Source organism: Poecilia mexicana, unplaced genomic scaffold (genome assembly GCF_051168715.1).
Source record: "Poecilia mexicana isolate PSO_F unplaced genomic scaffold, ASM5116871v1 scaffold_3, whole genome shotgun sequence".
Taxonomy (NCBI): Eukaryota; Metazoa; Chordata; class Actinopteri; order Cyprinodontiformes; family Poeciliidae; genus Poecilia; species Poecilia mexicana.
The window spans coordinates 8556128-8572605 of record NW_028263372.1 but is presented as its reverse complement, the minus strand read 5'-3'; the positions used below and the strand labels follow the sequence as shown (position 1 = coordinate 8572605).

Below are 16478 nucleotides of genomic sequence, written 5' to 3'. Positions count from 1 at the left end.
GAAACTGAACTTAAAAAAAAACAAACAAGTATAAATACTTCATCAAAAAGTATGCATGTCTCTGTTACTGGGGTTAAAATGTGGAATAGTTTGCCAAAGTAAGTAATAACTTGGTTTAAAAGAATGATTAAAAGCCATAAAGCGACTTGAATATTTAAAATTTGATTGAAACCTTTGTGATGATATTTTACTTTTTAATCTGTTTGTTGTTTCAATTTTTTCTTCTCATCTGGATTTGTTGAGTTCATGTATCCTGTTAATTTTTATCTTGCTACAGCTAAGAAGAATGGAAATGGTTTATTTGTAATGAACATGTAAAAATAGGCTCGCAAAGACTGAATAGCTTATAAATTATTATTTCACTTTGTTTTGGATTTCTTTGACTGCATTTGGATTGTTGATTAACTTACAACAATTTGATGCATATTGATGATTCTGACGACGGCACATGAAAAAATATAATGCTTGTTACTCGTTTCTCAATTGGTGATTATGATGCTTTTATGACTTTATTTATGATTCAATTCCCGGCCTCTTGTTCTTCGCCACATGTCTTCCCTCTCTCTCTCTTCACCTACTTTTCTGTCTTAGCATGTTCAAATAAAGACCACTAGAGCCAAAAAAAAAACAAAAACCAACCCTTAAAAAATACACTGAATTTTGAGGTTGTAAAGTGACAGGACATGACTGAGTGGAAAGAACACATTTGTAATTCCCTGCAGGGTGAAGCTTCGCATATCAATGGAGGCACAAGCTGTCCGGACTACATGCTCCGGTAGAACAACTCCTCGTACTCATTCATCGGTTTAAGATAGCGCCGCATTCCTCTGGCGCACTGGTTCAGTGAATCACTGCAGATCTTCTGCGTCAGCAGCACAGACAGCAGAGATAGGGCCTGCATGGCAATGCATCAGCACGTGTAGATGAGATCACTCTGATCTCTGGCTTGGTTGGGCAGGGTGTAGGTCCCGGGAGGGGAGGCATTTGTAATGCTGGGAATCTAAGATGTCAAAAGCCTCACAGAAAATTCCCTGCATTTGCACACTCAGACCATTTGAAAGAAAGTTGTTAAGCAAAGGAAGGCGGGAAAAGCAGAGATCGGGATCACAAGTTCAACCTGATTAGATTCTCAGAGATGACAACTTGGGAAGCTTACATGCGGTAAATTTGTATCGTTCATTTTCTGATTACAGCTAAATGTTTTGACTACTTCAGCTCTATGACTCCAGAGTTTGCAGGAGGCCCAGATCTCCCACCAGATACCAGTCTCCTCCCTCAGAGGAAGAGCAGAAAAATCAACAACCTGATGTGATTTAATGAGGATTATCTTTAGAAACTTTCTATAACAGAGAAGAGAGAGGTATATTCCAGCTAACACTTGAGATTTGCATTACATTTAACTGTAGCTGAGGCCTTCACCTGCTCCAATAAAGCCATGTTGACCTTTGTTTCCCTCTCATGCAACAAGGTTGGGGAAAGACATACAGTGACGATGTTTCCATGGCATCAATTTTAGACACAATGAAATTTTGGGGGGCATTGAAACAGTGACATGCCCAAGAGGGTTGGTCACCTCACTTCCCCCCCCAAAAAAACAAGAAATTTACAAACTTATGGGTTATTTTTAGGGTGTGAAATATGAAGGAAATATAGAATGACTTGAAATCTCAACAACCTGTGTTACCAGAAAAAAAAAAAAAAAAGCTGTAAAGCATTTTGAACTGTATTGTTGCTGAAATGTGCTATACAGATAAACCTGATTGAGAGGGAGGTACTTTTATAGAGGTTTGATGAATATACAAGTTTTGAAAATCAATAGAAAGTACAGATTAACATTTATCCCTATGCATCTGGTTCTTGTCCAATATTTATAAAGCTAAAAAAAGTACAATGTACAAGCTATAAACACTGATACAAGTTTTAGTTGCTTTAATGAGATTAAAATAACCAATAGTCAGTTTTAAAAAAGAGATGGTCAGAAAGGGGGTAAAGAAAATTTTAAACAGGGCTTCTGCAGGTTTCACCAACTCAATTAAATATTTTTTAAGACCATTATGGATATAATTTAAGACTTACAAGAAATGCATGAACTTCGTCTAGCCAATTGGCAATCTATTTGTACTTATCCATGATAGATGTATAAAAGCTAGCAAGGGAATGTTGGCAGTAAAAACATTTTAAGAAAGTGGTATTTTTTAGAGCAAATATGTTTTCTGTTTTGCAGTAGCTCATGTCTGAAAAACCAGTTGACACTGGTAAGAGTGACAATAAGGGACACTATTTAGAAGACGGAGGACTCCTGGGAAAAGCCTAGAAAGGTTATGAGAGTCTTGTCTTCACCACGGAGGTTGTGTTTCAGGCTTAAATAAGCAGGCTGCCTCTCCATTGTGGAGATTTGTACCATCATCCCAAAGAGACAGCTGCTTACAAATCACCTAAAAGAACTTTCTCAACACATGCAAGAGGTTTGTGTTCAGGTAATGAGTATGTAAGGACTGTGTGCTAGGTTTTTTTTTTTTTTTTGCTGTTTGTGTAGGTGTGTGTGTGTGTGTCTCAGACTGTGGGAAACACAGGTGGACAGATAATGCTTGCTTCAGTGTCTCTATATTGTCAGACAGATCGGTGCGCTGGCGATTCTTTAAGAACCTGGCAGACACTGACAACAGGCCGTTTGTTCTGACCCTCCACTCACTCCCTAATCCCCAAGCTGAGAACACTGGGGAATAACAATTTCATCCAGAAGCAGCTGCTAAACTTTCCATGTATTAATAATCCAAATCTCAAATGGGAAAGTATGAAATTCAACATCAGATGAATTGCCGAGTAGAAAATCTAAAAAAAACACAAGCAGGAAAGTATTCACCTCCCTCATCGCTGCAGGAAAGGAAAGTTCATAATCTTCTACTGTTTGTGTGTATCAGTGCAGACTGACTCTCTGAATCTAGGTTAAAACCTCCTGAGTGTTACAGGACGGCGTCCATGTGGGACAAACAAAATAATCCGGGATTATCGTAGTGCCGACACGAGAGAGCGTTTTGGGTTTGTGAGGTAATTTACAAGAAAACTTGTCTAGGTCTGATCGTCTGAGCCTGGTGCTATGTAAGCGGTCAACGTAATCAGCGCTGTGGACAAATGCATTCAAAGTGAGGCCATTCACAAGGGGCATTAACTTTCTGTGGTACTTTGAGATTGAAAATTGTTTTTTGTTTTTGTTTTTTTAAACAAAATTGAATGGACCCTAGAAACACAAATTATTTTAGGGCTAATTTTACCTACAGAAAGGAGCCTTAGCATTTCCTCACAAAGCCAAGAACTTTGCTTTTTACTTAAAATAAGCTCAACCACCAAAACTAGAAAAAAAGAAAACAATTACTAAAAATATGAAGTTCTGCTCAGCTAGAATTAAAAGACTGAGAATAGGAGTTGGGTTTTATCGATGTCTGACATGGAGTCCTTGTCAAGAGCTTTTTATGAGAGTCTTAAAATGATTGATCGAGCAACTCTAGAGTACAAAGGGAGGTTGTTCCAGCACTGGGAAGCCTCCATCACAGGTGACTGGTAGACCTTGTAGGCCACGCTTGGAATGAAGCAAAGGGGTTAAAGGTTTATTTGAATTTTGTGCAGCAAACCATTAAAACTCTTAAAAAACAAGAAATAAAACCATGAACTGGATCCTTCATTGAACAGGGAACTGATTATGAGCAAATGCAATTGCACCATAAAGGCTAAAGTTTCACAGTTTGCAGGCTTGACGCTTTTTTAAAAACACAATATAAAAGCAATTGCTGCTCACCATTGAAATAAGAAGAGGGAGTTCTAGAGCTAGTTTGAATTCATATATTAAATCATCCTGCCAGCATACGGGTCGGTCTCATTGTGAGAGTAAGCAGTTCAAGGAAGCAGGATGGCAAATTACCCCCTCCCTCTGGGTGGGTGCAATCAGAGCCTGTAATTACACCTGAGCACTTGCCAGCTCATTCTCTGCTGTATGTTTGCTAAACGGGAGCCAAGAGCCTCCTTCCAGGTGAGCCCTCCGGTTGACATGTTGATCCCCGTTGGCTGAACCGTGGCTTTGATGTGATGCGCCAGCTAACCCGATCCCCCTCTGCCACCTTTTCAAACAATGAGGAAATGCTTCGTCGACTAATTTCCCTCCAAACATCTAGCTGCTTTTTAAAGCTTTCGCATTTCCTCATTGCTGTGGCTCTGAAATGTTCGTGTTTGAGGTTGTGGAGGATCCTCCAGATATGCACGCTTTATTTTCCTTCACACCACAGAAAGTTGTGAATAAACAAAATAAATGGAAAAAAAAAAACAACCTCTCAGCAGAACACACCCAGTGATGCAACTTGCAGAAAACACCAGATGCTTCCATGTGGTTTGCATAAAGGTTCAGCTCACAGTTTCCTTGTTGCTTTTTATACGGTGGCACAGAAACCCGTTCGTCTGGTTTGACATTCAAATGATCGGTCTATCTTCAGGGTTTCTCTAAATGTCTTTCTTCTTTTACACCTCTTCAGTCATCAAGCTACTTTTAATTAAAGAGAGCTTATTAACTAAAAACACCACATTTTAGAGCCACGTTTTTCCTTCTGTCAATCAACTTTACTATTCTTCCTCCACATGTCCATTACAAGGTAACTTAAGGTTAAGACACCGACTTGTCAAATGAGTTGTGAAGAACCCTCAGTGCAACGTGGAGGGACACTTTTATCATCACTACAATAGGAAACCATCATCAATTTGTACATTTCAATGTGAATCAAAGCAACAAAAATAAATATATGAATGGAGATCAATAGTAATTGACAGTGAAAATGCAGCCTTTATAAATGCCAATAAAAAGATCGCAAACAGCAGGTGTAGACGTCTTTATGAAGCTAAACACTCCCCTTACTTTACTGTTTGATTGTTTCTAAACGTGAGGTCAGCAGGAACATGTTCATAATAAAAAGGGATCATGAAGGGCCTCCTTACTCTGCACTCTGATAGACGTCCACTGAGCTGTTGAGTCCTTCCAGCTGTCCCATCAGCAGCTGCAGGTTGGAGTTGACGTAGCTTAGCTCCAGAACAACCATCTCTTTAACCTTGTTGTTGTTTGTGGCCCTGCAAAGAGCAACAAACGAGAGGACAGACAAAAGCAAAGGATTAAATGGAGGATAAAAGGATACACACGCAGATAGTAATCCCCTTTAAAGTAAGCCCTGAGGCAGAACGGGAAAAGAAAACATCTATTAGTGGGACTAAAGGTTTCTGTGGCTGAATATTAAAACAAATCTCTCTCTTCCAGTAATTTGGACCACAGAACATAGTCACTATGTGGTCGGCTCTGCAACACATTTACTCTTCAACACACACACACTCACACAGTCTATACATTTGTCTTCACAAGTATTTTGTATTGACTTCTATTCTTTCTATAGCCTAACTTTAATGTTGTCTTGTTTTATTGTATGATTTTAGGTGATTAATAAAAACTTAAAACTTCACAGCAAAAATAAACTTAATGAGTCAAATAATTGGTGAAGAGCAGTTGTGCTTCTTTGTGAAACCAACAGTAAAGGTTTCGCTGCATGTGAGAGATAAGGTTGCCCTAGCAACTTATGGTTGCGTTGCTCTTAACATCCATGAAGCACCTGTCTGCGTCTTTTTGTAGGAAAGGATTTATGTTTCACTGGCAGCCCTCCTAAAACAAAAACCAGCACACTGGGCCGGATACTAGCTGACAATCGCATCCCGTCCAGCCATCTTATCTGCATGACCGTAACAGAGAGGATGGATGTGCTAAACACACCTAAAACTTGTCAGTTCAGAGCCAAACGCTTTGGCACTGACACCACTCTGTAATTACAGGGTATAATTTTCAACATTAGGTGTGACAAGTGATTAGGTGTTGACAGACAACTTAAAAAAAATGCAGTGAGTTTTGGCTAAGAACCAGAAAAAAAAGACACCATATATAAGCACTGCTCGGACTTCAGTCCGAATGCATTTACTGTAAATTATTTTCAGTGTCAGTGAGGCGTTTAAATAATAATAATTTCAGTAATCATTTTCATTTTGAAACATCAGTAAAACTTTTTTGCATTTCTTTTTTTTTTTGACACACAGTGTTACTTCACCCCTTCTGCCAACATTAATACCCGCTGCTCATTACGGTAAGGCTAGAAAGATGTTTGAGGACACTTCTTATATCTATTTATACTATAAGACTTTATACTTTTCATTTCAGCCCACCAACAGCTTTTTTTTTAAGTCTTCGGTTTAGGCGGGAGGGGGGAGAAACTTGGTTGAAGAGGTGGATGTGCTGTGGTTTGGAAAAAAGTGATGCAGCAAACCTGACCATAAGCTGTTATTAAAATGCAATTTCAATATCAAATATCACCCAGCAGTGCGTGGGAACCAGACAGGAAGCCAGCAAGTGTGGCTTTACACAAGGATTTTCCCCCATCCTCTTCTCTGGAAAAGCCGTTTTATACTTTTGGCACCTTGACATAATTGTCTTGAGGAAAAGATGCCAAGCACTGATGCAGGATAAAAGTTTGTAACGTTAAACAGGGCCACACACGAAATCCTTTATATCCGTTCTCCTGTGATAAATATCTTCTAATTCTCCTTAATAGCTTTTCAATGGCATAAACAAAAACAAAAAAACAATCCTGATTCAAATTTTAAATGAAACATCATTAAAAGATAAGAGTTGTGGTTTTAAAAGTGAAACAATGGAAGAAAGAAGAAAAAAAAGAAAGAAGAGAAAAGAGAGAAACTGGTCAGACCAGACAGACTCCACCTGTTGCTGCTTGGGAGAGGAATGCAGAACAATGGAGAAGGGGCAAAAGAAAGGTGTACTGATGTAGGCCAATGGCAAACACTGTCACCTAGAAAGTACCATGGCAACTAAAGGTTGAAACTTTTAAAAAATTTTATTTATGGCTTTATTAAAAAGTCTCTGAGACAATAATCAAAGTCGATGTCCAAACTTTGAGAGTCCGGTCATGCAAACACACCCAGACGTGGACAAAAGACGTCTCACTACGCCCAAAATATAGCACAAAAAGCCTTAAAAAACCAGTAAGAATCCCTGCAAGTCAGAAATAAGCACAGGATGTTCTGTGTGTTTAGAGTGGTTTATAGAAGGAGAGTCAGACAGACAGACAGGATGTACACAACGGCCATTTGCCCCAAACCTTTGTGTCAGTAAGTTATGTGAGGTAGCAGAGGAATGTCGGGCCTCTACAGGTTCCAGACAGGTAAAGTCAGACCTTTACCTGTAAACACTGAGCCTTGTTCATCTAGACGCCACATAGTGGCAGTAGTTGCTACATCAGATAATTCCCAGCTACTTTGTCACTATATTAAGACGAAAAACAAATCGGCGTTGGCCAAAATGGGAATCGGTGGGCCAAGTTTTTGAAAGCCCTACAGAGAACACCCCAGCCAAGTGAATTCACAGTAAAAAAAAAAAAAAAAAGACTGTTTGGGTTGGTCATTGTCAGTATCAATGTGATTTTTAACAATCAAGTCAGATAAGACACAAAAGAATGAAAAGCTATTTAAAAAAGGAAACTGTATTTTCTACCAAGATACGCACTAAAGTTCAGCTCCTGGATATTTAGTTTCCAGGTTTCTTACTTTTCATCGTTTTGGGTACAAAAAGGGATAACTCAGAGGTGACTTCTGCAAATACCTGGAAGCTAGAAGGTATCAATACAGAAATGCTGCTGTTTTTATCTGTTTGAATGTTCAACTTCTGTCCATTACAGAAGATCTAGATTTAGAAATGTTGACCACCTTTTGGAGATCTCAGAACGAAGCTAAAGATCTGGATTCTCTAAAAAACACACAGGGAGATGGCTCAAAGATAACTGCACTATTTGTGAAATAGATTATGCAAAGTATATCTTAAAACATCAAATTCCAAACCATTGTCTTTGTTGCAAATTAACAAATTTGCAACAACAGCTTTGTTTGAAGAGTGCAGTGACAGCTGCAAAAGCAAAGATGCACAGTTGCTTTTTTGTTGTTGCAAAAGCAGAAGCTTCAGCTGCTGTGTCTGGACTTTTGACAGCTGAATGTTGCTGGATCAGTAAGCTTGATTTTCCTTGTTATGATGGAAACTTTCTGCCAAAACAACAAAGAACACAAGGTGGATCCAACACAGTGAACCAGCAACAAACAGCTACAAAACGCTTTATGATGCATAAAGTTATTCACATCAGACGTTTTCTACATTCTTTTTGTCATTTACATGAATATATAGAAGAACAGACTTTCTATTTGTCAGATTTATAAACTGTCTTTCAGGATTTTAGGCTCTGATTGCATTATTTTAAACTGTATTTATGGCATACTTGTATATAACTGAATATCATCGTCATGTGCAACACATTTTTTCTTTATTTGTGAAAATATCAGTTTAATAGGCATATATAGCTATAAAACCTTTTAGTGATATATCTAATTAAAATCAGCTAAAAAGCATCAAACACTCAGATGTGGGGAACGAATATAAAAATTTCATTTCTGCAAGTCTTTCTCATTAAAAATGAGAAAAATACACTTCTACTACTTACGTGTTTGTTCGTATTTTTATCTCATGACCACTCATAAATGTTGACTTAAAGGGAGTTTAAATGATTTACAGTATTTAATAGAATGCAAAGATAGTCAGATGTCTTTTTTGAGGACTATATAAAATAAATACAAAAATAAAGATTTAAAAATATTAGCTGGTTTATGTTTTGGGCAGAAAAGGCACAGCGTTTGGAGTTGTTAATGAATTGAATGTCATAATTAAGACAAAATACTAATAATAAAAAAAAATCACTGTATTATTCAGGTTCACTGGTAATATTAGACCTTCCTTTGGTTCTACAGAAGAAAATCTGTATCACCCCAAAACATTAAAATTGGTGTAAAGTATTAATTTACACTAATTAATATGTGGATGAAAAAAACATTTCAAGATGTGTTTTTCAAAACTCCAATCTAAATCAATCTTCAAGTTTTCCTCCACAGAAACCCATGTTGTGTAGCAACAGGAGAACATAACATTTAAAAAGAGGGAACAAAAACAAGGAGTGTGATTGGAAGGAGTTTTTTTTGGTAGCCTGATCAAAGCAGCAAGTTCATGAGCAAAAATGTTCTGACTCTTTTTTTCTTCCCTTTAGTGTGAATCACAGTGACTCTTTGTTTTCAGGCTAAATGGAATGCTCCCTTTTCAGAGCTTTATCATCCAATCCCCACAATGACAGAGGAGTGCAAGGGGTGCAGCCAAGCGCGTCAAAATGGAAAACAAGTTGGAGTTAACTTGAGGTCACTTATGCTACAAAAAATTACATAATTATTGTAATGTTTCCACCTTAGGTGACACACGCAAAAATCAGAGTTTGCATGTGTCGCCGTTGCCGGTGAATTTGGACTATTTTTATCCTGATAGACGGGCACTGTGAAATGATCCTCGCTTTGTGGAGATGTGAACAATCCATGTACAGTAGTATTCGGTAGTGCGTGCGTGTGTGTGAGTTGAACCGTACTTCAGCAGATTCTCAGCTCCGGCCCTCATCCTCATCTGTTTGATGATCTGCTGGTTGAGACTGGCTCGCTGCTTCTGCAGTTTGCTCCGTCCGGTCTGCGAGAGCGGGTTGCAGCCCTGGAGGAGAAGACACGGAAACCACAATGACAACTCAGCCAAATGCTGCCTTTAAGCAGTCCCCCCCGACCCCCGGCCATTACATTTGTGCCCGTATTGATACTGCCATGGTTGCGAGTCCATATATTTTGCACCTGTGTGTGGTCTCTCATCAGGGTCTTAGCACTCAGAGTTATGAGCACAGGAACAATAAAATATTCCAGCAAAGTTTCTTTCATTTCTTTAATAGAAGTAGCATTAAGGTATAAAAATACTAGTTTCAGAAAACCGCATGGTTTTGCTTCCTCATCTAACATTTAAGTATTTCTCTTTAATAACCAATAAGATGATAAATGTAAATGTAAGTTTGCTTTCACTTAGACTGTCACTGACTGTATAAAAGTCAGAATAAAAGGAAGAAGGCAGTGTAGTTATAAACTCTAAGCATTACTCCATAAAGAGCAGAATAGCAACAATGTGTAGTATTTAGTAAAATATACATTTGAAAACGTGTCAAATTTAATTGGGTGTGTATATTGCATTTTGGCTTACGTCAATGTATGATAAATGTTAAACATTATTAAATGCTGTAATATTTTAGCAGCGGTAGGAGTAATTATTCATTTTCTGATTAAAATAATGTAAATAAAAACTATTATATTGTGGACACATTTATAAAAACAGATATTTCTATCACACTGTTAGAATCTCATACTGGCTCTTCCCTATTCAGTATACACAACAGAGGTGTTGGCTTCATTATAATTTGCCTTGCAAAAACAAGCCTAGTAGAGAAACCAGTTAACCAGTCAAACCAGTTATCACAACAGACTTAAAGAATGCAATTAGGCTTATTCATAAACACTAAGTTGAGCTGGGAGTCAAGAAACAAAAAAGGACCCAAGAGGTTAAAAAAAAAAAAGAAACATCTATGATTTCAGAGGTGAGTTCACCGTTTTTCGATAAACAACCGATTCAGTCTTTGACTCAAACCTGATTCAACCCAAAAAGAATTTCAAATTTCACAGGTGTCCTTTCATTGGAAGCAAAAAATAATTTAAAAAAGCCGATGATTTAAACATGTTTTTATTCAGTAAAGTGCCTCTTATGCTGTCAGCTGCCGAAAGGATCTGACATCATTCTGCTGGTATGGATTCCTGTCATTGTAAGTGCGGTTCTCGGTGAGGGCTTTTCCCCTGACTGTCCTCTCAAATCCTTTACACTCACGTCTGAGTCATGCTGCGATGACATAGTCTGTTTCAGAGGTTTCTGTGAAGGGACCGAGCAGAACAGTGAGGTGGAAAGGGTCACAAAGCTCCAACAAGGCTAGCACTCGACCAAACACCACGGCCAAAGCGCAATGCGCCTATTGAGGTCACAAGATTGGACCAGTGCAAACACTTCAGTGACCTGTAGGTTTAATAAGTAACTGTGTATTCAAATGACTGCACTGTTTATCACTCAACAGAGGCGTACCGAAGACATCAGGCGCTGAGCTATTCTGGGAGCAGCGACAGGATGACAACACGAGCACGCGACTTGACAGGGTGTGCTCTGATCGTGACACACTGTCCTTCCATCGTTATGTCTCAGGTGGGGCAAGTAAAAGAACTGGGGAGTGGCTTGAGGCGGATGGTTACCATAGCAGTAAGTTTCCGTCGTTTGTATATAGCACAAAATAAAACGTCACTTACCATCTGTCGTCGAAGTTAGCAATTAGTTGCCAACCAAGCTGTAGGATATTGGAACTTGATCTACCAAGATTCAAACTACCAACTTTTTATTTTATTTCATAGGCAACAACTGTGATAATGTTTTTATTAAAAAAACAGGACAAAATGGAGGATAAAACACATTAAATGTGGCTGTTTTCAAGGTTCTTTTGAATTAATGTTTTTTAGTTCAACAAACTTTGGGTTAGGTAGCCAACCTGCAGTTGATGACCTCCTAACAGACATGGTATCCATATTTTGCCAACTCCAATCTCAAAATAGTGCCGTAGGGTGCTTTCACACATGATAGTCTAGTGCACTCGGTTGGAATGGGGACCAAAATTGCAATATTTGTTACATTTTCAGCTGCTGCGGTCCACTTTCACCCTATTGTGTCAAACAATCCAAACAACAATCCTGTGGTGGCGTTGCACCAAGAACTACTGAAGAAAAATACACAAAAGCCTCAGAAGAAGACATGAACACAACTTCCTTTTTCACAATATGAAACAAAAATGAGGCAACATCAGATTTTAGAGGTTGTAGGATTTCTCTTTTGTCTTTTGCAAAAACCACAAGCCATTTCTCCCACTAGCACTAGACTCTTACGGGTTTCTTTTGGTTGCATTTACTCAGAATGCCCAGCACTATAGACTGCTACTGGAGCAGTCTCTGGTCTGCTTGGCATTCATATATGCGCTACAGGTCACTTCAACCAAACAGAGACCTATATTTTTAAGCAGACCAGAGTTTGCTTTTTTTAGTCTGCAACAGAGTTTGATTTCGCGTTCACACCTCCCCAAACTAACCGGACTTTCCGGGCAAACAAACTAGAGTTTGATTGAAGCGGAGTAAACTGGGTTGGCGTGAACATACCTCTAGTGAGGGTTTGTTCTGATAGGATAACTTTTTAAAGACTTGGCCACCAGTACCCCACCCCACCCACATGCCTAATTGAACATCAGTGACATAAATCACTTTTCGCCATGTCTGCCTCCATCTTTATTATCCCCTTTAGTCCAACTAATTTCCTCGACCTGCTGGGCTGCCTGAACAGTGCAGCCTTTCTCCGCCACTGAGCTACGCACTTAATTAGAGCAAAACACAAAGGGCCTCCCAGTCCAGCATCATATCCATCACACAGAAAATTCACTTGCTGTTGTATAACCGAGGTTTCATAAAGAACATGTGAGGCAACGTATAATGAGATAGCTGGTTTGCACAAGTGGTGATTAACAGTGGTAATCTGCCAAGAGGGGCTTCAGGCACGACCCAGTTTCGAGCTGGAACAATCTGTTTCTTGCCGGTGTAGATTAGATGTGCTTGGTATTTTTATTGTCGCTTGGTACATGTAGAGAAAACTAAAATCATAGGACTTGCTAGTTTCATCTGCAAGTTAAAAAGCTCAAATCTTAACTTGGAGAAAATTACTGTACAAATCCATTGTTGATTTCTGCTGCCCCCCCATTAGGTCATGTCCACCGTGAGCAACGCTTGGAGGGAGCAAATGTTTCTCAAAGAAAGGGAAGCTTGCTTGGTTCGAGAACCAAAGCACATGTTGTCAATTTGTGTCTGTGGTCTGGCTGAAGGAGAGCCCCAGGCCAGATGCTACGTCAATGCTCTCTCTGGCCAAGGAGGACGAAATGAAGAGCAGAAACATGCCGATTCGGGGGTTTTGTGCTGCCATCTTTCCATCCTGCACACATCCAGTCGGCCTTCAGCCAGCTGGAAGCCAAACTACGGACGGCCCCGAACCGCGACAGCTCCCTGGAGTATCAGTCAGACCCAATGAGGTCGTTAAACACTGCAACTTATTTTCACCAAGTAGAGAGAAAATTAAAAAGAAACCCACTGAGTTCCACGGGGGCAGAAATTTGACTGAGAAGTTTCCTAGTTGTAAATCTCTTTAAGAAAGCCAAATGAAAACATATGGATGTAATTGTGGTTGACATGAATCTGCAAACTCTTTAATACTCAATGAAAGTGAAATTTAAAAATCAGAAGAAAAAGAAAAAGCAAAGAGTGACGATCATAATGAAAGCAGAGCTCAGGCTCCACATTTTAAAAGGCATTAGAATGTTTGGCTGTACCAGCCCCCGACTCCCACTGACCTTTTTATAGACACAGGAAGTCTCAAACCAGACAGCGTTCAAAAGTGGGATTCGGACAGATTTAAAGACACAAAGGCTGTGCTCAGATGCCCATCTAAACAAGCTTGCCCTATGAAAACTCTCAGGAACATGTGGAGTGCTCAAAGGCTGACCAAACACTATGAAAACACATTAGATAATAACTCAGCTTGCCAACTATCTCTCCTACAACCTCAGACTACACAAAACCCAAACCTCCAGAAAATGCTACTGTAGCTGGTGCTGCAGCTGGGCAATTTACCAACTTCAACGTCAAAACACCAGAAGATGAAAGTGCTGTCTTTTGTAGCAGTTGAGGTAACCAGCCACCTTTAATTATTCAGATGATGTCATTATAAAGAGCACCTCTCACATGTTCAGCTGTTTATTACAATTAATTAAAAGGTAAATACTTTGATAACATTCCTTAGAAATACAACAATCGTTGGTCAAACGGTAGAAAAAGAATGTAAAGAAATTCTTGATGAAACAGAAATAATGTGAACAGGAGTTCATAAGAGAGCTTTTAAACTCGTTGCATGTTTGACAGAAAGCAGACAACTGATAATAGCTAGCCATCCAGTTTCTCAAGACAAAGCTACTCCCAGAAGAGAACACACACCCTCTCACACACGCACGCACACACGCACACACACACACACACACACACACCACAGACACCTACACAGACAGACACCTGAAGCTGACAGCCCAGTGGTTTCTACTCCTGTTGGTGACAATTCAGGATTGGAAAAGACTAGAACCAGTAGTTATCCATTCAAATCAGTGTCTTTTGTAGCTGTTTTGTCATCTCCCACACATTATCATTAACCATGGTGGTGCATTTCTTTCTTTCTTTTTTTTTTACATGACAAATATACACCGACAGTAAAATAAATACAGTATTTACTTTGCTGTAAATACTGTATTTACTTTAGTGTCAGTACAGTACAAGATTTTCACAAAATACAATGCTTTTTATTAAAAAAGTTATTAAACAAAAACAAAAAAACTGAAGTTTTTTTCTTGTTTGTTTTTGGGTTGATGACATCACAAGAAATGGCACCCATCAGTAAATACTATGGTGGAAAAAGCAACTTTTTAGCATGATGACATCACAAGAAATGGCACCCATCAGTAAATACTATGGTGGAAAAAGCAACTTTTTAGCAATTTCAACATAGATTTTAAAGTATATATTTCTGACTTGTGTTAGTTTCAACCTTAAGAGTCTGAAATGAGGTCCAGCTCATGCAACCTCCAACGTTTTGAGTACCGTGCCCTGAATAACAAAACTGAAGGGAGATAATGAACATTTTCATAATTTTAATGGGTAAAAATCTGTTTAAGTTCCTGTTTGAATTTTTTTGTTGTTGTTGTTTAATTTATGTGGTATCTGTGCACATTTATTCCTGGGAAGTTTCCCCAAGACCTTTGAAAATGACACCTATCCATTCTAGCCTGACCTGGTATTTAATTTAATGCAACGCTGCCAAATGACTAGAACATTTTGCTGAAGTCATACAAAATTTAGGAAGAAACATTTAAAGGGGGAAATTAATTAAGAACTTGTGGAAAGAGGGAGAAACAACCAGTTTGGTTGGGCTATGCCTTATGTGACGTCACCAGAGGCACTTTAGCTGTGGGGGGTGGATTTTATCTTGATTGAATACTAATTTCCATTAAAATTTCACAAGGGATTGAAAGAAATGATCACAGAGTATCATTTAAAAGGTGACAAGCAATGTCGAAAGTGAGGTTGGTTGATTTTAGAGAACTGAATGGATGGTAGCTTTAAAACGCGTCCAAACTGTGGGGAACACGTCAAAGACAAGCTAGTCTTTAGACTCCCTGGCATTTCTTTATATAATGGAAAGCAAGCATCTCATTTAAAGACCTGAAGCCAAAATGGACGCGTTTAAGTTAACAAAATCCGCAGCTGCCATGGTTTTACTCAATATATGTAGAAATAAACTCGTGCGTTTGTTGAAAAACTAAACTCACCTTTCTAAAATGTTTTCCGTCTCCTCCGCTGTCTTCAATGCCGTTCGGTAAAAGTGTGTCCGTCATTCTGAGGGCAAGGTTAAAACGAAGCAAATCAAAACAAAAAATAAAAAGAAATAGCAATAAAAGCGAGCTGAATAAGAAAGCAGCGCGCTGCTGTACAACAGGTGAGTTTCGTCCTCGCTCCAGCAATGTTCCTGTTGCTCTGTCCTCACTCCACCCAGCAGAGCAGTTTTCCAGCAGGAATAGCAGACTCCGCCCAAAATACTGAAGCGAGATAAGACACGGGAGGATAAAAGAGGAAAAGGTCACCGGAAGTCACCTGTTTCCTTCAGAAGATGTACATCTCATTACAGTAACGCGGTAAGGGAAAGGACCACAAAACTAGCATTAATCCACAGACGGTGTTGCTAGCACAAAATTACCTTACATGTTTATTTGTCTCGAGCAATATATTAGAATAGCACACCTAACTTTTAATGTAATGGTTTAGCTTTAAAAAAATTAATGTTACGAACAGGTAACACTAAAACTATGTTTACATCATGTCCGCTTTCCTAGAGACGCCGTTAACAAACTCTTGTTTTTCCAATTACTTACGAACTAATTCAACAATGCTGTGAATGAGTTAGCCTCCAGTTATTTCACTTTGTTTTGCAGCTTCTAAAGCCCCGTAGAATGGCTAAACCTGATGGAAATTATTCCACGTGGGACGACTTTTTTTTTCCCTCTCAGAATTATGTCTTTAAATTAAATGTTGCAATTCACAAATTGTTCAAAGAGTTGTAGATGGTGATGGCTGTGATCAGCTCCTGTGGAGGTCTGTGTTACAGCAACTTTGACAAAACCTCTGACTGAAGACACTGAGTTGAATAAAAGTTTCATGAAGAGAATGTTTAGGGTTGCCATAATTTTCTTGATTTTATGACAAGTACTTCATCTCGGGATTCTGACTTTTTTTTCTTCTGCTCTTCCAATCACCTTTACAATTGAGGTGTACTT

The 16478-nt window shown here is 38.9% G+C and overlaps 1 protein-coding gene across 2 annotated transcripts in view; it reads right to left on the bottom strand.

The window, feature by feature from the left end:
* Positions 1-15724, bottom strand: part of rhpn2 (rhophilin, Rho GTPase binding protein 2) — a 34051-nt gene extending 18327 nt beyond the window's left edge. Inside the window, exons 1-3 of one of the 2 annotated variants that reach the window (XM_014983735.2) lie at positions 15477-15724; positions 9537-9652; positions 4978-5106 (exon numbers count right to left, since the gene is read on the bottom strand). In XM_014983735.2, the coding sequence (XP_014839221.2) occupies positions 4978-5106; positions 9537-9652; positions 15477-15542 (311 nt within the window). In that variant the 5' untranslated portion in view covers positions 15543-15724. The remainder of the gene's footprint in view (positions 1-4977; positions 5107-9536; positions 9653-15476) is intronic. The other variant, XM_014983734.2, reaches the window with a different exon arrangement.
* Positions 15725-16478: the final 754 nt, after the last annotated feature.